This window comes from Ursus americanus, chromosome 26 (genome assembly GCF_024610735.1).
Source record: "Ursus americanus isolate L20-20 chromosome 26, mUrsAme1.1.p, whole genome shotgun sequence".
Lineage (NCBI taxonomy): Eukaryota > Metazoa > Chordata > Mammalia > Carnivora > Ursidae > Ursus > Ursus americanus.
The window spans coordinates 16,482,604-16,509,643 of NC_142152.1; the positions used below are offsets into that span (position 1 = coordinate 16,482,604).

The window sequence follows — 27,040 nt, forward strand, 5'->3', positions numbered from 1 at the left end:
CCCCACTATCAGGGGCTGGGGGTGCCTGAAAGAAAGGACACTGTCACGAGACTCAGGCATCCCAATAGCTTGACTTTAGGCAAATTACTCAACGTCTCGGGGTCACAGCTCTAAGGTTCCTTCAAGCTCTAATCTTATCTATAAACACAAAAGGGAGTTATGAATGACTGGAAACTGGAGACTATCACCGTTTCCCCCAACTACAATCTTTTTCTCCTCCTTCTTGGATTCTGAAGGTTACCAGAATGCAGAAACAAACAAAAATAAAATGTATCCAGATGGCCTGCACTCTCCGACTGACGTGGCAGGAGAAGATGAGCTACACAGACAGGAATAGGCAAATCGCGGAGAAAGACAAAGCAGTTGCATCTGCACTGTGCAATCTGGGATAACTTTTTCTTTTTTCAATAACACTTTTTCCTGTTACATTGCCTTATCAGGCACATCAAGTTGCAACAGTCACAAGGATCTTCAGAGAAAGGTCTGAGTTACCAGATCAGTCAGTGCCAGGGCCCCACGGCCCCACTGGTATGGTTCAGGTCCCACGGTAGACAGATGGCGAGAGTCAGAGCCTCCGTAGCTGGCAAAACTCCAGAGGCAAACATTAGGCTTCCGACTACCTGAGGTCCAAGAACACCTTCCAGCTTGTTCAGTAGAGGAGTCTGAGTCCATCCAGAAGGGAGGAGGGGCAGAAAATGCAAGATTTCAGGGCACCTGGGTGGCTCAGTGGGTTAAGCTCAGGTTATGATCTCAGGGTCGTGAGATCAAGCCCTGTGTTGAGCTCCGTGCTGAGTGTGGAGCCTGCTTAAGATTCTCTCTCTCCCTCTGCCCCCACCCCCCCACTCCCTTTAAAAAAAAAAAGAAGAAGAACAAAAGAATAAGGCAAGATTTCACAGCAACAAGGAATTGTATGCCAAGTCCTATACTGTGTGTGATTCGTGGGAGAGGGGAGGTAGGGAGCAGGAGAAGATGGAAGAAAGAAAAACAACAGTCCTCTGTTGTCCAGAATTCTACTGGGATTCTTATGTTTTTACAGAAAAAAAATATCAAAGGAGACCAAAAAAACCTCCAAAAACTAAAAAAACCCAAACCCCCCCCACATCTTAATTTCATTTGCTTCTAAGAAGGAAATTTAGGGATTAGGATAGGAAACAGATCGACTTTCCTTTGTATTTCAATGTTGAACTATTCTTACCTGAAGGTATATATCCCATTTTGAATTTTAAGTATCTATAGTGCAATTGGAGAGAATGGGACTAAAACACTGAAAATTCAAGTACAAGACAATTTATACTCAAAAGTACAAGATCACAAATTGTGGATTTAAAGACTGAGGGAATAAACGCAGCCTCTGGACTTACAATAATTACGATCAATACATGGAGCCCTTACCATGTGCCAGACGGTGCTAAGAGTTTCATTTAGATTATTTCACTGAATCCTCACCTCTACCCTATAAAATGAGATCCGTGGAATTATAATTATTCCCATTTAACATTAGCGAAAACGAAAGCACAAAGAGTTTATCGTTTGCGCAAGGTCCCAGCTAGCAAGTAACAGAGCCAAGACACAAACCACTTCTCACCCAGAGCTCACATGGGCTCATCTCCAATGAACGAGAGGGTTCACATCCTAAATGTGAGCTCTAAAGGAGAGTTTGGGCATTGTTTAGCTAATGTCGTGGGTTCGGGGGAGAGGTTATTAATGCATGGAAACAGGCGCAGTGCTGGAATCTATAAACGACCAAACCCACCATTTCCTGAGCACCTACTAAGTGCTGTGCCCACCAGATCTGAATAGCTACAGGCAATAAAGCCGCTGCACAGAGATGGAAATGGGGCAATCATGTTTCATGCTCCTGCCAAAAGAAGACCACAAAATTCAACATAAAATCTCTTTGGCCCACCCTGAATATTCCAGTCTTAGAAAAGACTGTGCAACAAAAATGCTAAGTTGGTTTGGGGAAGCCGGGAGGGGGAATGAAAAAGGCATTCCCTTTGACCTTGGCCGTAGACTGGTGCGGCGGGGAAAAGAGAAATATACTGCCTTCCTCCTGGGGCAAAAGCATTTTAATTATCAGCTGAGAGGCCAGCAGAGCCATAAAACTGGCCAGCTGTCCCATTCAATCAGGCCAAAGGCCATAACAAAACAAGGCAGCATTTCTCACGGGGCCAAGCACTGTGAGTTAACGCAGGTCCAGAGGGAGCGAGAGACACCGGCCTTTTCCACAAGAAGTCCAGACACAGTTGGAAGGGGCTGCGGGGTATCGATCCCCTTTTGTGGCTTCGGCTGAAATAAATCTGCCAGGGTCAGTGGGAATGGTAAAGCTACCCCCGGCCTACTTGGGAAAGGGAAGCTCAGGGCTGCCTAAAATCCTCATGCTACTTCAAAAAGGGAAACCCAGCTATATCCTGTGTCCACCTAAAATAACACGGAATAGAAAGACGTTTCTCCTTCTCCTTGGAAAGAGGAAAAAACGCGCAGCCCCATTAGTGAACGTGGCTCCCGTGTGACACGTGGCACGCGCTGCCGTATACCGTCTTCAAACAACACCGCTCTTCTGTATTGCCCACGTTTTACACACGAGGCTCCTGGAACCCCCAGAGGCTAGCCACTGCTCAGTGTCAGAGCTCAAGAAGTAGCTTTTCCAAGTCTCTCTGACTCCCAAGCTGGTGTTCCTTCCTTTAGACCACAGTGATTCCCAAAGCCGAGCTTAAGGGGAAATGCTTTCTTCTCAGATCAAAACCTCCAAGTTTCCTACAGAGAGCACAAATCCCAGGGATGAGCAATCCTCAGCTTCAATCTGTCTCATTTCTCGACCACACTGTCACGCTCCGGTGCCTCCACAGACACAGAGTCTCCCTGCAGCTCCGCTGGGGAGGGGGACAGAGGCACACAAACACCTACGTGGTCTCGAGTCCCACCTGAAAAAGACTTAGGTTGATTCAGAGCAGTGGGTGGGAAGGCAAGAGCAAAGCCCCAAGACACCAGGATGCCCCTCGCTCAGCCCCAAGGACAGAAGTGTCATTTGACTTACTGCGTCCTGCCTCCAGCCTCCAGGATGAAGGCTGCCTTTGGTTTATTGTGAATCTCTCCCTCATGATTCATGTGACCGGAGCATCTTCTCTCCGCAAGGCCATCTGTCATGCCCTGGGCAGCAAACGGGGAGGGGTGCACCTGTGAGCTCCTGTCAACTGTTTTCTCCCTAAACCACTTGGAGAACATTCCCCTCATCAGGAGCTTTGGTCCTTGCAACCAGAAGCCAGAAAGCGGGGGACCTGGGCGCGTGCTGGCCTGACACACACACAGACCACATAGTCGCCACCTTTTCCCAAACGCACGCACACGCATAATGTCAGTCCTGGAAGGGACCTCAGAGACCATCTCATCCACACCTTTCATTTCGCCCACGAGGAATCTGAGGATCAGAGAGCACAAGGTGTGCCCAAGGCAACCCGGCCCGTCAGTGCCAAGGGTAGCACGTGGGCCAGTGTTCCTTCTACGCCAATTCTCCTCTTACCCAGATGCCCAATTTAAGAAGTTCTCTATAACGGTGTCGATTCATAACCTTCTCAGAGTCTTGGATTAGTCAAAGTAGCAACCCTGTCCCCCCAAATGAACCCACATTCTGCACTGACTCTAAGGGTTTCAAGGGCGCTATGTTAACAGCCCTTCCCTCATAAGAGGAACAAGGATAGCTCTACACGGAGCTGATGGGGAATGGAAGGGGATTCCAAGGTAAGGAGACGGGAGACCTGGAGAGGAAGCGACATATTTTTCTTGCTGCAACAAGCCCAGTCGCATCATCACCTGTGTCTCACCTTCTCCATCCACAAGCAACCCTGAGCTACCTCCCAGGAATGAAGTAAGACATCAGGTTAGGAATTGAAATTTTCCAAGGGACAAGGAGGAAAGGACAGGCAGGCTCTGGTCTCCTTAGAGATCCGGAAGCACAAATTTTGACCCTGAGCAATGACAGGGCCATGGACCGGCTGCAAGGGGTAGACAACACCACTTAGTCGTTACCAGGTTTGCCTGGGGAGAGATGTGGGAAAGAGAAGACATCATAATTTGACCTTCAGGGCAACAGCAGCTCAAATCAGAGGAAATGAAGGGGAAGACACTAAGGAATCATCTGGAATCAGAGCCCACACACCTTTAAAAGCCCTTCTTGCCCTGAACCTGCCCCCTCACTGAGGCTGTTTTCCCCAAGATAACCGCTCAGGGTCCAGAATATCTACCAAGATCCTTCATCTTCTGCTACAACTGCAGCACGGGCTTTATTAGGTGCCTAACTGTTGCCCGGGGCCCAGGCCACCTCCTACACCACTGAGCATGCTGCAGAGAAGCTCCCAGAGCCACCAACGATGACGGCAGGCACTCCAGAGCAAGCTTGGGGAAGGATGGCAAATTTCCCTCCTGGTCCTCCTCGGCGGCCCCTCGACCCCCAGCAGGCACAGGAAAGGACCCTGGGAATGTCAAGGGCATCACCTGCCTCCTGGGGGACCATGCTCTCACTGGCCATTGGAGTCTGCTGGTCTCCCTGCCTGGACCGTCCTGGCCCTGCCCACCCTCACCCCTCACTGCTTTGTCTCATTAACTCCCCTTCGTTAACTCCCCTTCGCTCCCTCAGGAAATTCTCAGGCCACGGCATGCACCACAGTCCTGACTTAGGTCTCTCCCTGTGACCCCACAGGGAGCTCCTTCAGGGTAGGGCAGATGTCTGTTACTGCTTACTATTATATTCTCAACACCAAGCACTCAAATTAACACACAAAGGAGAACCATCTTGTGCTGGAGATGGCCATGCCCAACGGGAAAAGGGAAAAGCAAGGTTCCCAGGCAACGTTAAGAGAACTGGGAGCTGCAACTCGACCCCTAGGTCAGACCACCTGGCCTCACCAGTTTCAACTGTTTGCTTTATTTCAGCTTTTATTTATTTATGTCTTTTGACTTGCAGAACATGCCTCTGTGTTCATGCAAATTGCTAGCCCTCAACTGAACGGAATTCTCTGTTACATGCCTGATGGCCACCGGCTAACCTTAGGTATTGCCTCCTACAACTGAAATGATCCAATTCATTGATCACTTGTGTGCATTTGCCAGGGAAAATCCTCAAAACACGTCCAACACCCTCCAACTCTGAAAGAAAGAACTTGTAGCAAACAAAGAACCACAAAGACCAGAAATGGAAAGGAAAATGGGGAGAGAGACCCAGCAGCACCTAAGCCAGGTACTGTCAAACGTATCTCATTTGGGGATGCCTTCATGAGACATAAAAAAGTCACTACACACCTCTTAAAAAGGACTAGGAATTGGGTTCTCTAACCAATACTTTGCTGCCTCCCAGATCCATCCTGGCAATGTTTTACAGTTTCTTTTATTCTCCTATAGGAAAAACTGCTGTTATGGCTACTCCTCATCCTTTTCTAGGCAAGTCCTTCCTGCCACATTGCTCGTGGCCAGGATCCCTGCACCCTACGCGCTTCTCCCATCCATTCATTCATTCCTGCACATCGGAATGTGCTCGACCTCAGTGTACAGGAAGAAGAACGCCAGCATCTGGAATCCAGTGGGTCACAGCGTTCCGCAGCACACTCTCAGCCCGGAGAAATCCCCCCCAGGAAACACAGTGTCCAGTCCAGGTATAATGCAGGGCTTAGAATGTTACAGCCAGTCTGAGGTCAAGGGCGTGATGGAAGCTCTGTCTTCCTTCCACTTCCAAGAAAGGAAGGCTCCTGCTTCTTTATCTTGTGAACTCTTGAGAGAAGGCTGAGAAGTGCATAAAGCACAAGTGAGCACAGAAATTGAAGGGAGGGGTGCTACTCAGCCCGTAGCTGTCAAGAGGAGCAGCCAATCGAACAGGGCCACAAAACCAGAAGGGAGCATGTGAGGGGCAGGACCGGGACTTCACAAGGTGGGAACACAGGGCGTGCGCTGAGGCTGGATGGAGCCGACTGGCAGCGGATGCAGGTGGCAGGGGGCGTGGCCTGCTCCCGCAGCAGACACACTGCCAGTGAGTTATTTGGGGCCCGCATCACGGAAGGGTGCAGAGAAAAAAGAGGGCAGAGGCATTGCAGGTTGGTAACAAATACACTGTGAAAATACCACCCTCGGCACCCGAAACGTTGACAAACTGGGACATTAGGAAAGGGGCAAGGGCCTGGAGCTTATAAAGGGGATGAAACACACGTCCGCACAAGTCCAGGAGGATGCAGGACATCCTCCGACGAGAGAAGGGGAGGTTTGACACTTTGAGATCCCATAAGCAGACCAGTTCAAGGGGTACTTTATTCATTCATTTACGCATTCATTCATATCCCTGGAAGCTAAAGACACAAAATCTATTTGGAGGTCTAGGAACGCTCCTGAAATCATAGCCAACAAGCAGAGGAGGCCAGGGCATGCAGGGCCAGGGCAGCCCACGGCAGGCCAGCTGCGCTTTGCTCGATCTTCCAACAGCCCACGCTGGACGGAGCGCACGCTCACTGCTCCATCATTCCTCCCAAGCCCTACAGCTTCACCCCAACTGCTTCACAAATGTACTGACCCGACCGGAAGACATCTGAGCTTGCAACCGCTGGCCCAGCAGCTCTAGTCCCTTGTCTCCCTCATGTTCTCCCACATGCTGTCAGGTACTGTGTGTTTAGCACCAGGTGACTATGTAGCACTGACCACAGTGATGGGCTGTTGGGAGGGAGCAGTCGCGTTTGCACTGAGCACAGGAAAACAGGTAGGGTTTGGACAGGCAGAGAGCCGAGGCAAGAGCACCTCTGAAAGCCAGGTTATTCCCACAGTGAGGGTGAGGGTGCTGAGTGCCTTGTGGCTAGGAGGCACAGAGCACATTCCAGAGGAAAGAGGAAACCGGCCTGGCTTACAGGGGAAGTGCCTTTAGAAGAAGGAGATAAGGCAGTGAAGACCTCATGAGAAGTTTCAACTGACATCACACCAAAGAAGGGAGGTGTGGGGGCGCCTGGGTGGCTCAGTCGTTAAGCAGCTGCCTTCGGCACGGGTCATGATCCTGGGGTCCTGGGATCGAGCCCCGCATCGGGCTCCCTGCTCAGTGGGAAGCCTGCTTCTCCCTCTCCCACTCCCCCTGCTTGTGTTCCCTCTCTCGCTGTGTCTCTGTCAATTAAATAAAATCTTTAAAAAAAAAAAAAAAAGAAGGCAGATGTGGCAAGTCCCAACCAAATGCAGCTCACCACTCACCTCTGCTTTCCAGCTATGAAACTACGAGTCAATCAGACCTTAAGGAAACGTGGACGCTATGGCTCTGTGAGTAGGGTAATACTATTCCTAACCCTGTAAAACCAAAGCGCTACAGGCTACATAAAATAATGCCGTGAAATGCCCCAGCCGCCCACCAGCAGTATGCCAGCAATGGTGCGGTGACTGAGAACACAAGCAGAGGGGTCAGACCTGGCCACAAAGTCTGTTCTTGGGACTGGCGGCGAGACCCTGGAGAAATGGCTGACCCCGTCTGAGCCTCAGTTTCCTCCTTTGTAAAATAAACACATTCATCGTCTCTACTCTGCGGGACTGCTATGAGAATGAAAAGAGAACCGACACAAAAAGCTTCATGCTTAACCTTAAAGAGGGCACTCCATAAGCATCAACTGTATTATTATTATTATTATTATTATTATTATTATTATTATTACTATTATTATTGTTGTTATACAGGGGTTCGGTTTAGTTAATGACGTATATCTAAGTAGTGGAATCCTGTGCAACCTTTAAATATCTTGTGGTGGAAGAATATTTATTTACGTAACATGTCACAATATACGGACAAGTCGGGGGCACGAAAGCATGCTACAAGCAACACGGTTATTGGGATTTCCCGTGCACAATTCCGAGTAAAAACAAATATCCGTAAGTGCAAAAACTGGAGAAACACACAGCTTTTACCTCTCTGTTCTTCTGTGTTTTCTAAGAGGAAGAAAGAAGTTGTTTAATAATAGGGAAAAAAGTAATAACACAACCCTCACTTTGGGCAAGGCTTTTCATTTTCCAAAGCTTTTTCATATGACCTTGTTTTCACACTAATTTAACTTTTAACAACCGCTATTGAACTGTTATTCTGCCAAATGCCTTTAAGCCAAAATCCTGAAATCCATCTACGTAACCTTCCAACGGCCAATCTTTCCACTAAAAGACCATCTTTCCTTGACACCTTTGCTGACGATCAAGTGGCCAGTTTTTCCCAATTGAGGGAGCAGAGACACGAATCCATTATTAGAGCCAGGGCTTTCTGCAAGTAGTTTTAAGAAGTGATGTCTGAGTCAATGATGCAATGTGGTAAAGTACTAGAAGCCATTAGCTAAATCAGGGGTCTGGGCCACACGTCCCAGGGCCTGGCTAACCTTGTTTGGCTGTATGATGCTAAACATCTGAAATAAACAGTTCTTCCCAACGCATGTCCCACGTTAGGATTCCATGGGAAGACTGCCAGCTGCTTCCCCCACCAGCCCTGCTCTCACTGCCACCCAGATTAAAGTCCTGCATCTCCCAGCCTCCCCTGCGCCAGCCATGGCTATATGATTACATTCTGGCCAATTAATGCAAGCAGATGTGTTTCTGCTGGACTTCTGGGAGGACCACGGGAGCCAGCTCAGCTCCAGGAGTACCTTTTTCTGTGCTTCTGCTTTTCCTCCTCCTTTGGGCCTGTTACTTGGACCAAATAACTGGCATTTTCGCAGCCATCTCAGACCATAAGGCAAGCCTGAGGATGCAAGCCATGTACTGGGACGGAGTGAAAAACAGGAGCCTGGATCCCTGAGGATACTGGGATGTCCCTAACCCCTGCAGACTTCTTTTCAAAGACGAATGAACATACACGTTGTTTTAGCCGCTGTTATTCTGGTTTTTAGGTTATGTGCTGTCAAACCTAAACTTACTGAGGATTATATATCAACATACGATGCTGCAGACATTCCACTGCCAGTTAACCGCAGTGACTTTTTAAAGTAGGTGACCAGGATAGTAAAGCATTGTAATTAATCACCTTTCCACTGAGCCTTTTGCAACAGTTAGATGTCTGTCACCAACTACTTTCTTTTTTCCACAAAGACAGCCCACATATATACATCTCTTCTCCCTAGTGGACCTAAGTCAACCAACACATACGATTCCTAGAGTTCTCCCCTCACATGGCAGCGACCAAAATCCAACTCTCCAGAACCCTTAATAACAACCAAGAGAGGGACATGTGGGTGGCTCAGCTGCCTGGGCGTCTGCCTTCGGCTCAGGTCGTGATCCCAGGGTCCTGAGATCGAGCCCCACAACGGGCTCCCTGCTCAGCGGGGAGCCTGCTTCTCCCTCTTCTCCCCACTCATGCTCGCTCTCTCAAATAAATAAAATCTTAAACAGACAAAAACCCCTAGAGACACAAGCCAGCATCCTCAAGTCTGCAAAACACAGAGAAATTGTGACTCTCCAACGGGCGGGTAAAAACTAGCATAACATTTCCAAAACGATTTTTTAAGTCATGCACACAGAGCACTGGAGTAAAAACAACAGTGACATCAAGACTCATACTGGATTCACACAATCCCAGGCAAACAGCCACCACAGACCAATGTCAAGGAGCTACCCCAACACCCCTGTGAGATTTACAGCAGGCATCAATATCAGCACCAACCACACAGCCCAATGGACTCCGCACATTCCCGGGCATCGGCAACCCTGATGAGGTCAAGGGTCAGACTATACCACGTGTAAGTCCAACCCGGCCACAGCACAGTACACCAGAGCCCACTAAAGACAAAGAAAGAACAGGGTTTTTTCTTCCCAGTGACAGAATGACACTGAGGTCTCTTGCCACCTCTTGCAAACGGCAGAACTTTGGCAAGCTAACTTTTCCTTCACAAGAGCCTGGACCTTCAAACGCAAATCTCACGGAACATAAAACCTGGTGGTTACAGCTTGAAATTACACCCAAATTTGAAACTTCCTGGAGGAAATGGTTGACTTTTACAATTCCATCATTCTAGCCCAAGTTTTTCAAAGGACTCAATACGTACGATTAAAGCACTCTGCTTATGTCTTCCAGCATAAGGATATAAGAAAAAATAAAGGTCAGCTTATCCGCCACATTTTCTACCAACACATCTGCTTATTCTTACCCCATCATCCAAAGCAATGTCTAGGCAGAAATGTGAAAAGGGTCACCAAAAGTTTTAATTTCATGTGTTTAAAGAACAGAATCTGAGAGGAGGGATGAGAATAATCATGTTTTATTTTACGGAACTTAAATCCTTCATATGCATTATATATAATGTTCCATGCTCTTACAACGATGAATTTTTCTATTATTAAGGGAGAAGAGGGCTGAGGTAGAAGAGAGAAGGGTAAGAAAGGCTATTTTAAAGTAAATTGGAAAATCTATTTGTGTGTGGGTATGTCTATATGTATAATTATAGGTGTATATATATTTATATAAACATATTTACTTTAAAAATGTCTGGGAGGATATGCCAAATGTAAGTTATACTCCCTGAAGGAAAACATTATTGGTTACTTTCTCTTTTTTATCTACACTGCTTAATTTTTGTACAACAAAAACATCTACTACTTAAATAACTTTAAAATGTATTTTTAAACGTAAACATTCACAGTAGTATCGATGGAAAAATAAACCACATCTGGAACAGCTCAGAACAAAACAAAGTCTGAAGGATTTCTGGGCTCAATGCCGAAGGAAACAGAGAGTGAAGTTCCTGGGACCCACACCACTCCCCCAAACCTTAACACCTGCCTCTCCACACAGGATGCTCAAAGTGATTTTAAGCATATCCTATTTAACAAATGTTATCCTCTCCACCACACAGTTCAGGCAAAAGAGAGCACAAATTACCACACAAAAGAGGCACAGTCCCAGTGCCTGCAGATTCCAAGGAAAGAGACTGGTTTCCACCAAATCACCATGTAATTATGTACTTGCTTTACAATCCAGTTTATGGATTCCGGATGTTTAATAAACAGTTACTTCTCAGTTCCCTGCTATTAAACACTAAGTAGTTACAACAATTAATTAATAAGACCCGTAGGCTATCAGGAGTCTATAATACTACCAGCCAGGTCACGCTCTCCCAGTGGACACCGTCACCTGAATCGGCCCCAGAGCTTAAACAGCATGCCTATTCTTCCTTACAGTCCCTTCTCTGGGGGGTACCTCAAGTTGGGGTGGTCAGGTAGAATGTAAATAGGCGTTATAGTTACCTGTTGTTTCACCAAAGAGGGAAACCCCTTTTGTAATTACAGACACACTTCCCTAAAGTGGAAAAATATATCTATTTATCTATGTATCTCTCTCTCTATCTGTATGTGGATATATATTGCACAGCATAGCAGAATTATACACCACCAACCTTGCCTGCTAATATGAGCTCAGAATTATTCCAAACCCCTGAGGTGCCTCATTCTTCTCTTTCTAAACCAAATTTTCCTGGCACTCATTCTGCCCCTACATCTCAACTCAAGGATGGAAATGGTTTTAAGCAAGGAGTTTCAATGCCCATTGAGATTCCTTTAGGAATCCACTCCCACCAAAGCCATGGACTGAGTATAAAAGTACTCTTGAGCCCTCCAGCCCCACCTCATCATACTCACTGTTACTGGACTTAAGGTCGCGGTGGATGATGGGGACAATTGCCTCATCGTGTAAGTAGTTCATCCCTCTGGCAATCTGCACAGCCCAGTTCACCAGGATGTCTGGGGGAATCCTTTTCCCAGATAACACTCTATTCAAAGGCCCTCCACGTGCAAACTCCATGACCAAGCAGAGGTTGGGTTCCTTCAGACACACACCCCTAAGGGCAATGATGTTGGGGTGCTTCAGCATGGCGAAGAGCTTGGCCTCCTGGCGAACATTCTCTATAGTCTGGCTGATGTCCTCATCAGGGTCATGGCGAGCTGCTTTCACGGCAACCTCATCCCCTATCCAGAAAGCACGATAGACCTTCCCAAAGCCCCCGATGCCAATAATCTCTTCCAGGGTTAGCTCTGCAAAATCAATCTCTAACACTGAGAAAGAGAAGAAAAAAAGAAGTCAAAAACATTCTGAAAACACCACTGAATCACCCATTTACCAATGGGTAAACATAGCAAGTTATCTGTTCACTTGGCTTTTTTGTCTTCCCACTGTAAGGTAAGCTCCATCGAGGCAAGAAATGTGGCTACCCTATTTTCTGTTGCATTATTCTTAATGACCAGCACATGTGGGCATTCAATAAATATTCATGTAATAATTTCTACTTGGAACATCATGCGGAATGTCAAACCATGACAAACCATTTTAACTAAAGGGAACAGAGGGAGATCATTTTTGGGAGACTTATTCATTTTACTGTGTCCTAGATGGTGAGAAGCATACAATCCAACGACAAGACAGACACACAACAACCAAACCACAGTGCGAACAGAGCCTTCGTAGCTCTATGATCAGATTAGGAAAACCACCAACTCCCACTGCAGGACAAGATTAAGAGGGTGAGTGGGAAGGGATTCTCAGGGAAGGCAACACTGGGAATGAGTGGGAGGGAGAGTGCCTGGCTGGCTCAGTCGGTAGAGTGCGCAACTTTGGATTTCGGGGTTGTGAGTTTCAGTTCCATGTTGGGCGTAGAGATTACTTAAAAATAAAATCTAAAAAAAAAAAAAAAAAGAAAGAAAAAGAAAGAATGAGTGGGACGGATCTCATCAGGCAGCAAAGATCAGGATGGAGAAGGACAATCCAGGCAAAGGGAAGGTCATGAGCAAGAACATGAGGTATAAGAATATATGGCATATCAAGAATTTCAAGGAGTCTGGCTGGTGTGGCTGGATTATATGTGTTAGGATAGGAGATGAGGCTCAGGGTCTTGTTGGGGTCAGCTAGGCTGTGAAATGGTTTTAAAGTCATTCTGAGAGGCTTGAACTTCACACTGTGAATGATAGGACTCAATGCATTTTTAAGTAGGGGAGTGTTACTAGACTGTGATTTAGAAAGGACATCAATTCTGGCAGCCATGGGGATATAACCTGGAGGACAGGGAGCCTACTCCAAAAGGAACCAGTAAGGAGGCCACTGAAGTAACCCAGGCACCCAAGCACAGGGTCTGAATATCAGCAGCAGGCGAGACGGAGAGTGTGGAGTAAATTGGGAAGATATTTTCAAAACGTGATTCTACCAGGACCTGGTGACTAAGATGTGCAGGAGAGGAGCCTCCCAGGGGACATGTCACTCCAGAAGTCACCTGCTCCACAGCTCTATCCCTGATGTCCCCAAGTACCACACCCAACCACTCATCTCCTTTCCAATGCAGAGTATGAACTGAGGGTACCTGGTGATACCTTCGGGCTGCTTGGAAAGACTTCCATGGATAGATCATAACAGCGACCAGTGATTACAAATCTTGGGCTAGATAAGGTGTTGCTACAGAAGTAAAGTGCTATTTCATGTTTCTCTCATGAAAACCCTGTGCTCTGTCTTCTCAGTCTCTTTGTCTTCACGTGGCTGACTCATACTCAACCCTCAGGTCTCAGCTTAAACAACATCTCCTAGAGGAACTTTTCCGAAACCCCGCCTAAATGAGGTCAGGCCCCCATCAAACGCGTCCATAACAGTCTCTGTTTGGCAAGACCCAACAAGGTTTAATTACTTGTTCAGTGCCTGCTGTCCTGCTAGATTGTGAGATCCACAAGGGCAGATTCTGTCTGCTTTATTCTCCACTGTACTCACCCTGCTGAACATTCAGCAGGTAAGCGACAGAGTAAAATTGGAGGTGGGGGGGTGGGGGGGTCCATCTCAGTAGGAAATAAACCAAACTCAAATCTGAAAAATTTTTTAAAAATGCATTGGACCTCCTGAAACAGAGAGAACATAGTCAGTTTGTTTAAAAAAAACAAAACAACAACAACAACCAAAAAAAGCCTAAGAAAACAAAGATCTATTTCTGAACTTTTGCCAAGACCGAAAGAGGAACTGCCCACTGCTGGCTGTTCCCATCCTTCCTCAGCCAGCTCCAGGATGCCTCCAACCTCCACTCGCATGCCGGTGGTGCTCAAAACTCTATTCTTGCTTAATTAGAGTATTCATCCTATCTAGGGCTAATATTTGTTTGTATTTTACAATGCAACAGGCAGTCTGCACAAAAGAATACAAAAAGACATACAATAAGTATAGCCCATCTTGACCCCCCAAATTGCAATTTCAAGCTTTCACCTCACCTGGCACTCCTCATAAAGAATAAATGTTACAGCTGGCCCTGCACACTAACAATCGACGTCCACTCTAAAATCCTCTAGCATATCTTATAGTACAGAGGCCAGAAAGCGAAGAACTACATTTCCCAGACTCCCTGATGGCTACAGGTCTGCTTCTGCCAGTTAGATGTATGCGATATGGAAGGCAGAAGTGAGATGGACACCATCTTCTTACCATTTCTCCTGGCAAGCATGGCTGTGAAGTGGGATTTTTCTGCATGTCAGTGTCTAATCACTAACTCTGGGCAGATGTAGAAAGGAATGCTGCAAGGCCAAGTGGTTGCCTAATCTCTGGACAACAACTACAAAAGGGTGTTCTTGAAATCGACAGCTTCAATGTCAACTCCTGATGCTGTACGTTCCCAATTAGGGAACAGTAGCTTGCTGGGTGGGTCAGGTCTGCAATGTTCTGGGAGTTGTTCCCATAGGTCCAGCTAAGAGCCCCTTCTCCCTGCCCATCCAACAATTCTGTAAGCACCCAATTTCCTGGGCTAAATCACTTTCTGCTTAAAATATCTTAAGTGTTCCTGGGTCCTAAAATGAACCCTGATTACTAATTCTTGTCTTATCTTGTCTATATGAATGAGAAAAACAACGTGTATATTAAGGAGAGATAAGAAACCCTCTTGGAGAAATACGTAAATTATGTTATGAGTCTCCTTGGTCATAGAGGGAAAGAACATTCACTTTTTCTAACAGCTTTTACACTAATGAAAAGATATCTATCTCTTTAACAAGTCTGCATTCAAACATCTTATTTCCTCAACTGAATATATGAATTTTCCTTAAGGGAATTAACTGTTGTATTTTTCTCTTATATCCTTCCTCCTTTCCTCTGGTCTGAAGCATAGCTGTGAACACATAGGATGTGTTAAATATTTATTTAAATGTATAAGGATTTAAAAGAAGTGATTCTGAACCTGGGTGCTGAAGGGACAGCTCCTCAGATGGCATTTCAGAAGAGACGGAAAACCTCTGTGGGGAAGGGAGAGCAATAGTCTCTCTCTGGGTAGAACAGAAACACTCAGGTACATGCTAACTAGTTAAGGAAATATTATGACCAACCTTCAAGAAAAGTATAGAACACAGCTTGCAAGCAGATAGAAGACAGAAGAGTGGGGACTGGGGGGAGGGTACTTTCTTTTCCCTTCCCTGTGAAGAAGTCGCTTTGGGTAGGACCTAGACCTTCAGCTGCAGCTGAGAGAATGTGGGGCTCTCCTTTCCCACAGTCAAGACCTGGTTTTAAGTAAGAATCAGGTCAAGTCAGATTCAGCACATTTTTCAGTTTCTATGGATGGATATTTCCAGGAATATCAGGAACAAAACCTTATTTCTTTCATTTTTGTCATCAAGATGTTATTCTCTCTCAACTGCATTCTTGAAAACTAAACATACAGGCACATTCTGGTAGGTTTGGGGCAAGTGAATGATACATACCTCACTCATTTAAAAATCCCAAGTACCCCTGAAAATACACCCTTATATTTCTAGTGGATGCAAGAAAAAAATGTAAATTAGTAAAAATCTTAATTAATGCCCTGCTTGAAAACAGACACAATTCTCCTGTAAGAGAAACTTTTTTTTTTAATACCTAGGACTATATATGTCCCAAGATGATAAATTTGGAACTGTATATTTTTCCTCTTTCACTAAAAAAAAAAGATGAGTGAGCTCCTAGGTTATTCATATTTGTCAGCACCATGGAGAGCTAAACTTTCATATCTACATTGGAGGGGATAAAGGCACTATATAAATATTAGATGATTTCTAAATATCTATTATTTTTTTTTTATTTGTCACAAGATTTGGTAATTTCCCCCTCTTCTGTTCTGAGTAAAGTTTGAAACAAAATTTTCAATTTGAAAAGCAATATTTAAAACTGAAAGTGGGGGCGCCTGGGTGGCACAGTCGTTAAGCGTCTGCCTTCAGCTCAGGGCGTGATCCTGGCGTTATGGGATCGAGCCCCACGTCAGGCTCCTCCACTATGAGCCTGCTTCTTCCTCTCCCACTCCCCCTGCTTGTGTTCCCTCTCTCGCTGGCTGTCTCTATCTCTGTCAAATAAATAAATAAAATCTTTAAAAAAAAAAAAGATAAAAAGATAAAACTAAAAGTGAACATTCTTACTTAACTGTCTGCTATTCGTAATCTAACGTCACAATTCATGCCCCAGAAGAGAAGTTCAAAAGGGTAACTGAGGAAAAGCTGTCAGTGGCTCAATTTCATTACAAGTTTTTGGAAACAAGGTTGTCAATTACTTTATTTTCTGAGTGACACTAACTAAAATGGTGGATGCAGGACACCCATCAGAGCACCTGTTAGCAATTTCCCACGTCATCTTTATCAAAGCATTGTACCAACATGGTGTATTTATATCACCAATCTCCCTCAGGTGTGACTTATAAGCAACTCCTTATCTTATCATTTCTTTATCTCCTGGTACTTTTTTTAAGTTTTATTTATTTAAGTAATCTCTACACCCTACGCAGGTCTTGAACACATGACCCCCAGCTCAAGAGTTGCATGCTCCACCAACTCAACCAGCTAAGCACCCCTACCTCCTGGCATTTAATACGGTATCTATCCTTTGCTAGGCACTCTAATTAGTTTTTGAATAGAATTAAATTTTCTGAATTATCAAGAATTAATTCCATTCAAGTTCAGAACTCCTGATGAGACTAAATAAAATAACTTACCAGGGCCTTCAAATGTCATGTTCTTCAAGTCAATTCTTTCAATAAGCACAAAGTACTTCCTACTTTCTTATCATCTGAGTTCTAGATACAGAAATCTAGTCTATCTAAGGTAACTTTTGTCACAATAAAGATAAAGTCCTGGGCACCCAAGGAAGAAGGAGCTGCTGACGTAGCACGCTGTGGCCACGGCTGGTGTTCTGCGGATGAGTTTTTCCAGCCCAAGTCACATTCACTCCTGACTGCTCTGACACCTGGGGGCACAGAGATGGAAGAAACGGGGTTCCTGCTCAGGAGCCTCACACAGCCCTCCCACTCTGACATTAGCTGTACAAAAGAAAATCACAAAACATCCCCCATAAAGAACCTCGAACCTTTGATTTATGTATAAAGAATTGCACTAATATGCCAGACGATTCTTCCAGTATCTCTTCCGGTATGTGACCGAGCTCCTCTTCAGCACTATTTCAGACACTACGCTAGGACCCTTAGCCTTCACCTTCCCAGTACTAGAGCCAAAAAGATTTAACACCCAGAAACCATTTAAAATCATTTGTTGCCTCCAGGCATTATAAAGATCAAAATGTAGAAACAGGAAGTTTTACACTGTATGAGAGGGAGAGAGAAAGGGAGCTAAGGATGTGAACGTCAATTTGATGGTCAAAACACCAATAAAGAAGGAGAATAGAAAAATAAGGAAGAGGTTATGATTTTCATATTAGGTGATGGTACTTAAAGAAAACATCTTAAATAAAGTAACGCAAATGTTCAGGTGAAAATGAGTTACAGGACTGAAAGATAAATGTTATAAACGAAATTCAGAAACTAAATGCCTAACGTTGGCCCTTGGTAACGATTTTTTTTAATTAACTAAAATGCAAAGTATACAAAATATGGAGTAAACAATAATAAATATGTATTAACAATATCTTGTAGCAGGGAAGAAATTATGGAGATCCTCAAATATAGAACAATGTAAACTACACAAGAAGATATTTACATTTTCTAAAACCACCTAGCAGAACTAAGGGATTCCAATGGCAATTTAAGTCCTTTGAAAAAAACAAAGGAAATTTCATTGCAGGGTGTGGAACAGGGGGCTCCTGGGAAATTGGTGAAAACCAGGACACGGGGAAGAAAGGCCCTGGGAGGGACCCGTGGGCATGGTCCCCTTGAGATTTGGCAAATACCAAATATAGGCAAGGATCTAGGGTGAGAAGAAAGGAAAAAATGTATTATCCGAACAGCCTGGGTGTCAAGGGACTGGGATTTAGTCACTGTACCCTGTGTTCCTGATCTCTCATGGGGAAAGGACATACTTTTCCCTCTCCAATCATTTCTCCACCCATCATCACCTGCTTCTTCACACACTCGCACCCTTCTCAGCACATCATTCAGTGAGACTCCTAAAGGTACAACTTCTGAGATACAAGATTGCGATCCAAAAAATCAACACGACATTTCAAAGGCACTTCAGCCTTGAGTTCGCACAGGCTTCCGGGACTTGAGAGCCAGCCCAGCCAGCCCTGCGGGAGACACCCCCTTCTGCTTCAAAGCAAATGCCTTGAAGGGGCGGGGACAGGCGGTAGAAGAGGTCAGGAAGGTCCCTGATTTGGGAACTAAGGTTATGACAGAAACTACCAGCTGGCCTGAAATCCTTCCAGATTTGGGAAAGCCGGGAGTGCGAAATGGGGAGATTCTCATGCTGGGGCTTCAGGATGTGGAAGGCAGAAGCCGTGGCTGAGGTGGTCAGATGAAGGTTAAGAAGCCCAAGCGCCTGAGGTTCTGGGCAAGGCCTGCAGCGTCTCTATCGTACCCATCGCACCCACCAGAGCAGCCCCTGCAACCCGAGCGCGCGCACACACACCCACCCCCAGGTCAACCATTCCCCACGCGCTCTGCGGCCACCCCCTAGGCCTCCAGCCCCCCTTCCCCGCCAGGCTCCGCGGCCCCGCCTTCGCCTTACACTGAATGGGCGGGTAGCAACTGGGGTCCTCGCCGCCGTGCTGGCAACGACTGGAGAAGGCGCTGCGCGGGGTCACGTAGTTGCTGGGGAAGATGCCCACCCGCTGGTGCAGCTGCCCGGTCCACCAGCCCTCGTCGCCGGACACCTGCGAGTCCTTGGACAGCACCTCCACGACGTCGCCCAGCCGCAGGGTCAGCTCGTCCTCGCCCGCCGCCTCGTACTCGAACACGGCCGTCCAGTAGGGCAGTGGTGCATCGGAACCCAGCTCCCCCGGGGCCGCCGCCGCCGCCTCCTCCTCCTCTTCCTCTTCCTCCTCGGCCCCAGCCCCCGCTCCATCCTCCCCCGGCGGGGCGGCAGCGGCGGCGCTCGCCAGGCAGCCGAGAAGCGCTCTGGAGGGCTCCATGGAACGGCCGATCCATAGGGTGCGGGGCTGCCGCCGCCCGCAGGAGCCGCCGCCGCCTATTGTTCATGCGGCTCCGCAGAGCTGGGGGGACCCCCCTCCCCCGACGGCGGCCGCAGGTAGGGCCCGGGCTGGCGGGGCGGGTAGAGCCGGCTCGCTGGGGCTGGCGCGGCGCGGCGACAAGTGCGCCTAGAGGGAGTGCTCACCGCGGCATGGGGGCGCGGTGGAGCCCCCGCCTTCGTGCTCGCCCCCCGGGGGCGGCCTGGCCACCTCCGCCGCGGGTACCTGCTCGCGCAGCCGGTGCCCGCCGCCGCGCGCCGGCCGCCGCTCCCCTCTCCGCGCCGCGCCCCGCCCCCAGCGCCGCCCGCACGCCCGGGACCACCTGACGCGGGCCTGGCTCCGCCCCAGCCCTGCGGACCCGAAGGGGCGGGGATTCCCGGCACCGGGCCCACCCCCTCCACGCCAACCCGCCCTCCCATTGGTCGCTGCCGACTGTCCGCAGGTTCCTCGCGCCGCGGCTGGGGCCGCCCCGCCAGCCACCGACCCGCCCCTCTCCACCCCCTGCGCCTACGTGTCTCGCCCCGGGGCCCGCCCCCTTTTGCGGGCTCTCATTTTCAACCCCAGGTCGACCCATTTCTGTCTCCCATTGGCCCGCGGCAGCTCCAGCCATTGGTCCGTGGTACCTGTCCATTTCCTGCGAGAGTTCAACACCTCCTGGCAGGAGGAGGATGCGGCCTCATTGGGTGCATGAGCAGGGATGGGTGGATCCTCAAAGGTAAGGCCGAACCTCCATTCAGGCAGAAGAGGCTGGAGGAGGCCGCGCCCTTTGTTTGCTGTGGTAGGGCAGGGGCCCCGTTGGGCAGCACCTGTGCTCTTGATCCTGAAGTGAGCTTTTGAGAGTGAGCAGAGGAAAAGCGAGCTGGGTTGTACCTCCCCCGCCAGAGCCCTTTCTTCTCCAGCTCCCTCTTACAGTTGGATTCTTCCCGCTCTTGGGTGTGCCTCTGCCCCAGTCCAACCAGGTGGATCAGCTTCCGCTCCCGGCCCCACTCCCACCTACGAAACCTTTCATCTCCATAAGGCCTTTAGGCCCATTGTAATGTTCTTTAGAAGCACTCTTGAAACTACAGTTCTCACGTTTTTACACAGCTCCCTCGTGGCTGGTTCCTGTAAAGAGAGACTCCAACACCGTCACTTTTCAGAACTCAGAATGAGAGACCACCTTACTGGGGCTTCAAACTGAGGCTGGAGAGCTCAGTTTGAAAGCTGTCCGTGAAGGGGGCTTGGTCTCTCTGAACCGACTCAGTGTTTCTACAGTTGTTTCTTTCGCTTGAGTGAATTTCACCTCAGATCATGGTGACCCTAGAAATGTGATCAAGAACCGAAGAGGGATATACCTACGAGCCAATACTACAGTCCATGATCAAGGGCCAATCTTTTCCTACATCCTTGTGTTGTCGTTGTTTCTCAAACGTTAAGAAAGAATGAGATAAGGGCACCTGGGTGGCTCAGTCCGTTAAGCGTCTGCCTTCGGCTGGGCTGGTGATCCCGGGGTCCTGGGATCGAGCTCCTTGTCAGGCTCTCTGCTCAGTGGGGAGTCTGCTTCTTCCTCTCCATCCATGCTCTCTCTCTCTCTCAAGTAAATAAATAAATTTTTTAAAAAGGAAAGAAAGAATGAGATAAGTGAACCCTAATATTTCTTCTTTGCTTTAATCCTATCATAGTAATGTAGATTTCCAAGGAGAACCCTTTCTGACATTTCAAAACACATCAATTCTGAAAAGTCTAGCCCAATCTCTACCAAACTGTGTTACCTTTTCCCCTTCAGCGGTAGGAATAAATACGATTCGTTTAGCAAGAAATAGTGCTTCCCCCAGTATTTTCTGTTTAATTTTAGTTTGAGATTGATCGTTAGACAAATGAAGACAGGCAATTTGTAAAGATAATCAGGGCTGGCATCTTCAGCCCTGTTCCCACCAGCTGTCTGATCATGGGCAAGTACTTAACACTGTAGCTCAGTCTGCCCCTCCTTTATGTGAGGGGTGTGGACTGGAAGATCTGTGTTCTTGGAGGCCCCACATTCTGTGGTGTGTATAAAAGTATCCCTACACTGTGTACCTAGGCATCCCACACATTTGGAGTCTTGGAGAAGACCATCCAGTGTAGGTCTTGAGAAAGGATTTGTGAGTAAATGCCCTAAAACTAATGTTCAGATTCTTATTGGACATAGGATTAGTTAACAGGAAAAGATATGGATGAATCTTTGAGTAAATTCTCTAAGTGTTGTTCAATCTAGAACAAACTATTCCACTCCCAAGCAGAGGAGCAGCAAAGTGGTGGTAGAGGTACTCTGCTTTAAAAAAAGACCGTAAGAAAAAAGATTTTCTTTTTTTTTTAAATATTTCATTTATTTATTTGAGAGAGAAAGCACGAGCAGCAGGAGGGGCAGGGGGAGAAGAGGAGGGAGACGCTGACCCCCCCCCCCCCCACTGAGCAGGGAGCCCAACAAGGGGCTCGATCCCAGGACGCTGGGATCATGACCCAAGCCAAAGAGAGACACTTAACCCACTGAGTCACCCCGGGTGCCCCCTGGAAAAAGATTTTCTTGATAAAATTTTAATTTGGAGGGAAAAGAAATTTTTCATAGACATGCACACATAGAAATAGAAACAGAAACAAAGAAAACTAGGAAGGTAGAAACTTGTCAGTGGTAGATCTCTTTCAAGTAGTAGGATTATGAGGAATTAGGCAATTTTTATTGTCACTTTGCTTATTGGCAAATTCATATGCTTTACTGTAGCTTTTCTGATCTCCATTCTTCTCCCAACCAGAGGAGAAGAGGAAAAAAATCTTTGATCCCTCTCAGTAGGAAAAGTCTAACTCCACATAGAATGTAAATCTTTAATACCACAGCATGTGTTTAGGACTTTATGAAGAGTCAACTCATCAAACATTTCAAGAAGTCATTCAGTAAATATTTGTCTGATGGGTAAGGACTAGGAATTCAAATGAGGGAAGATCCTTTGGGCTACAGTTGTCTAGCAGGGTTTCATGGATGGGGCAGAGCCAAAGCTATTCCTGAAGGAAGGGGTAAGGGGTGGAGCAGGGAAGATTCTTCAAGAAGGAAAAAAGGGAGAATATGAGCACAGCCACAGAGGTGGGATGGAATGAGTAGGCTCGTCCAAATGGAATAAAGGATGAGAAGGAACTGAAAATACGTTGAGACCAGATTCTAGAGGGCCTCGTAATTGCTTGAATCATACTAATAATTGTTTAGTTGATGATTTGTAATTATTTAATGCCCAGTTTGTTCACCATAAGGGTAGAAACCTGTCTGTCCGGTTCTCCACAATTCTCCCAGCACCTAGAGAGTGCCTAGCACATAACTGGCTCTTGGTACACCTTTGTGACTGAGTGGCAAACTTGAATACCAAACTAAGAAGCCTGGCTTTTGTTTAGCAGATAAAAGGTCATCACCAAAAGATTCTGTACAGGGCTGTGAGGTGATGTAATATCTCCGTCACCTAGGACTAGAAGAGATGAGGAATGCATAGAGAGGTTCTTATGTTGGGCATTGAAGGATGGATGTCACTTGCAGAGTGGAGACTAGAAAGGGTGCTCATGGAAATTAATGTGATAGACAGCAGTGACAGAAATACCAGCCTGCAAAGAGGGGAGAGTGCAGAAGGGGAGTTGTGGGAAATGAAACAGACTAAATAAAAGAAGGGCAGGTAGCAAAAGACTTTGAAAGCCAGAGGGGATTGCCAAGATTTTACCACTGTTAAGTTCTCGAGCAGTGGTTGACAAATATCACCCCAAAAGGACCATTTTCTCTATCACACTGAAAAGTCTAGCATCAGCGGTACAGCTCGACACCAGATTTTACACCAGATCATGATTTATCCTGGCTCTGTCCATTAAAAACTGTGCGACTTTGGGGGTGCCTGGGCAACATAGTTGGTTGAGTGTCTGATTCTTGGTTTCAGCTCATGTCATGATCTCAGGGTCATGAGATCGAGCCCCATGTCAGGCTCCCTGCTCAGTGCGGAGTCTGCTTGAAATTCTGTCTCTCCAAAATAAATAAATAAATCTTAAAAAACCAAAACCAAACAACAACAACAACAACAACAACAAAAACTGTGTGACTTTGGGCAAGAAGTCTGTTTGAACCTCAGTTTCCTCATTGCTAAATAGGGATAGCAATAGAACCTCCTTTTTCTAGAGGTTTATAGAATTTCAGTGAGACAAGTCATCCAGAAGTTCTTAGCATGCTGCTTAGCACCAGCTGAATAGTCCAAGTATTTACTTGCTTCTTTCTGCTGCTCGTCACTGTCAGAAACACCCTTCATCACAGCCTAGAAAGCCGCAGAGGCTTCCTGACTGGGAGGTCAACTATGGTTTTTCCCTCTAGAAAAGAGAAGGGAGGGAAAAGGAAGAAAGGAGAAAGAAGGAGGCAAGGGAGACAAGAAGGGAGTTAGGATGGAGGGAGGAAGGAAGCAAGGAGAAGCAGAAAGAAGCAGACCGATGGTTAAGTCTGGGACCTCGGACGCTGACAGAAACGGAAGCCATACTTGCTGTTTGCCATTAGGCAAGGCAACCTCCTGGTGTCCCAGATCCCTCTTTAGGAAACTGGAGATACTCGTACTTCTCTTACTGGGCTCCTGGAATGATTACATGACAGGATGTGTATTACATGCTCAGCACAGAGTCTACAAAGAGTAGTTATCATTATTATTACTTGAGCCTAAAATATGATTTGGTAAATGGATGTCATGCTCTCCTCAGTTCTTCTGGGAAATACAGTAGTAGCCACCCCCTGCCCTGTCCTGGGTTTCACTTTCTGCAGCTTTAGCTCCCCATGGCCAACAGGAGCAGATGATCTTTCTACTGACCTGTCATCAGGAGGTCCGTAGTAGCCTAATTCCCCATCACAATGCCGACGTCCTCAGCCTCACTTCGTCTCACCAGGGAGGCTGTTATCACCTCACATCACTGCAAGCAGCAGGAGGGTGAGTACAATAAAATGAGATATTTTGAAAGAGAGAGCATATCCACTTAACTTTTATTACAGTACCTTGTTATAATTGTTCTGTTATTACTTATTGTTCATCTCTTACCATGCCTAATTTATAAATTAAACTTTATCACAGGTATGCATGTGTAGGAAAACACATATTATATACAGGATTCAGTGCTATCTATGGTTTCAGACATCCATGGGGGTCCTGGAATATATCCCGTGCAGATAAAGAGAATTTTTTTTTTGAGAGAGAGAGATAGAGAGTGAGCAAGAGAGCATAAACCAGGAGGAGAGGCAGAGGGAGAAGCAGACTCCCCACTGAGCAGGGAGCCGGATGCAGGGCTCGATTCCAGGACCCTGAGACCATGACCTGAGCCGAAGGCAGATACTTAACTGACTGAGCCACCCAGGCGCCCCAGGGAGGGATTCTCGGGTTAAATACATCAGTACTTTGCTGCTAAAATCCCTCAGGCAGACATGGAGCTTTTCTGAGTCAGCCTGCCCCCCTCACTTCTCACCATTCGAGGAGAGGAGCCCTAGTTCCTGCCTCATAAACTCCATTTGCACTAAATATGATTTTCAGTAAATGTTTTGGGAAGGTGTATGATGGGACCGCTGGAACAAAAGTTTCAGAGCCAAACACTTGGCTTCCTATTCTGGATCAACCAGTGACTTTAGACAAGGTGCTTCACTTCTCTGAGCCTCTGTTTCGTCCCTTGTTGTGTAAAAGGAGTTGGCTGTGAGGATCAGATGAAGTGAGGACAACTCCTAGCAGGACCTAATGCATACTCAACAAATTGTGAATGTTCTTAGCTCAATCAATAGTATTTTAATTCCTGTCTTCTGAGAGTTCACAGGGCTTGAAACATCAAAGTGGTAAGAAATTTGCCTCCTTTCTCTTATGAAATCTTAATTCAGAAGACTACTAAGGAGGGCAGCTGTTTAGAACATCATGCCCCTGGAGAGCGAGTTGCAGCGTAACAATGAGCAGAGCCTTGAATCAAGGAATGAAGGTCAAGCAGGATTCAGCTCAATTCAGCCTAGTGTAGGGCTAGCCCGTGGGACGGCCCTCTGTGAAATCACACCTCTTACGACCCTGCCGGGGCTCTGCAAGGATTCCACTTAAGTATTTTTTTTTTTAATATTTTATTTATGTATTTGAGAGCGAGCAAGCACGGGGGCGGAGCACAGAGGGAAAAGCTGACTCCCTGATGAGCAGGGAGCCCAACATGGTGCTAGACCCCAGGACCCTGAGATCATGACCTGAGCCAACTGAGCCACCCAGGCACCCTCCACTTAAGCATTTTAGTCAAGGGCCCCAAACAATCAAAACAAGAATGAAAGTAAAGAGCAAAATCATCCCTACGACTGGGGTTTTTGAAGAACATGTAATGAGAGGAAAAATGATCACATAAAGTAAAAAAGAAGGAAAAGAAAACTGTTGTAGGGGGGCGCCTGGGTAGCGCAGTCGTTAAAGCGTCTGCCTTCGGCTCAGGGTGTGATCCCGGCGTTCCGGGATCGAGTCCCACATCGGGCTCCTCCGCTGTGAGCCTGCTTCTTCCTCTCCCACTCCTCCTGCTTGTGTTCCCTCTCTCGCTGGCTGTCTCTATCTCTGTCGAATAAATAAAATCTTTAAAAAAAAAAAAAAAGAAAAAAGAAAACTGTTGTAGGGGCACCTGGGTGGCCCAGTCATTAAGCTTCTGCCTTCGGCTCAGGGCGTGATCCCGGCGTTCTGGGATCAAGCCCCACATTAGGCTCTTCCGCTGGGAAGCCTGTTTCTTCCTCTCCCACTCCCCCTGCCTGTGTTCCCTCTCTTGCTGGCTCTCTTTCTCTCTGTCAAATAAATAAATAAAATCTTTAAAAAAAAGAAAAGAAAAGAAAACTGTTGTAATCTTAAAGTAATTTTTAAATAAATTTAATTAATCAAGAGAAAAAATCATATATGTAATATATTCCTGATTTTATGGAAAATATATTTGCATGAATATTATTGAAAGAAATATATCAGGGACACCTGGGTGGCTCAGTGAGTTAAGTGTCTGCCTTTGGCTCAGGTCATGATCCCAGGGTTCAGGGATTGAGTCCAGCATGGGGCTCCTTGCTTAGCAGGGAGCCTGATTCTCCCTCTGCCTGCCCCTCCCCTGCTTTGTGTATGGCACGCTCTCCCTCTGATAACGAAATAAAATCTTAAAAAAAAAGAAATATATCAAAATATGAACAGTTGTCTCTAGTCGGGATGATGGGATTAGGAATGATTTCTTTTTTATCTTTGTCCTGTACTATTCAGTATTTTCTACCATTAAAATGTACTCATTTGCTAATCAAAGAAGTGCGTTGTTCTCCGTGATAATTATGAAGAATTTTAATGATATTGAAATGTGCTTAGTATAATGATAAATGAAAAACTACTGAAAAAAAAAAACCCTTTATACTGTTAAAAACAAGACAACAGTCCCCAAATGGAGTCACTTATGCTAAGCCCCATGTCACCGAATTGAGATTTATTGACAGTTTCAGCTTTTCCCAGAAAAGGAGTCTTAATCTAGTCAATCAGGAATCACCTCGTCCGGGCTAGTGAGGTCATCTGCCTGACAGACCCCTACCATGCCCTGAAGGAGAGTGATCTTGCCATAACCAATCCACTTGTTGCCCAATCAACTTCCTTGTTCCTGCTCCTTCTTCCTGTAAGAGTCTTTCATTTTGCACAGCTCCTCAGAGCTCCT

The 27,040-nt window shown here is 46.6% G+C and overlaps 1 protein-coding gene across 4 annotated transcripts in view; it reads right to left on the reverse strand.

Moving 5' to 3' along the window:
• Positions 1 to 19,627, reverse strand: part of MAP3K9 (mitogen-activated protein kinase kinase kinase 9) — a 76,005-nt gene extending 56,378 nt beyond the window's left edge. For 2 of the 4 annotated variants that reach the window (XM_045807914.2, XM_087856072.1), the window contains exons 1-2: positions 18,901 to 19,626; positions 11,614 to 12,027 (exon numbers count right to left, since the gene is read on the reverse strand). In XM_045807914.2, coding sequence (XP_045663870.1) covers positions 11,614 to 12,027; positions 18,901 to 19,303 — 817 coding nt within the window. In that variant the 5' untranslated portion in view covers positions 19,304 to 19,626. Of the gene's footprint in view, positions 1 to 11,613; positions 12,028 to 18,900 lie in introns of all 4 variants that reach the window. The other 2 variants (XM_045807916.2, XM_087856071.1) reach the window with 2 other exon arrangements.
• Between the last annotated feature and the right edge of the window lie 7,413 nt (positions 19,628 to 27,040).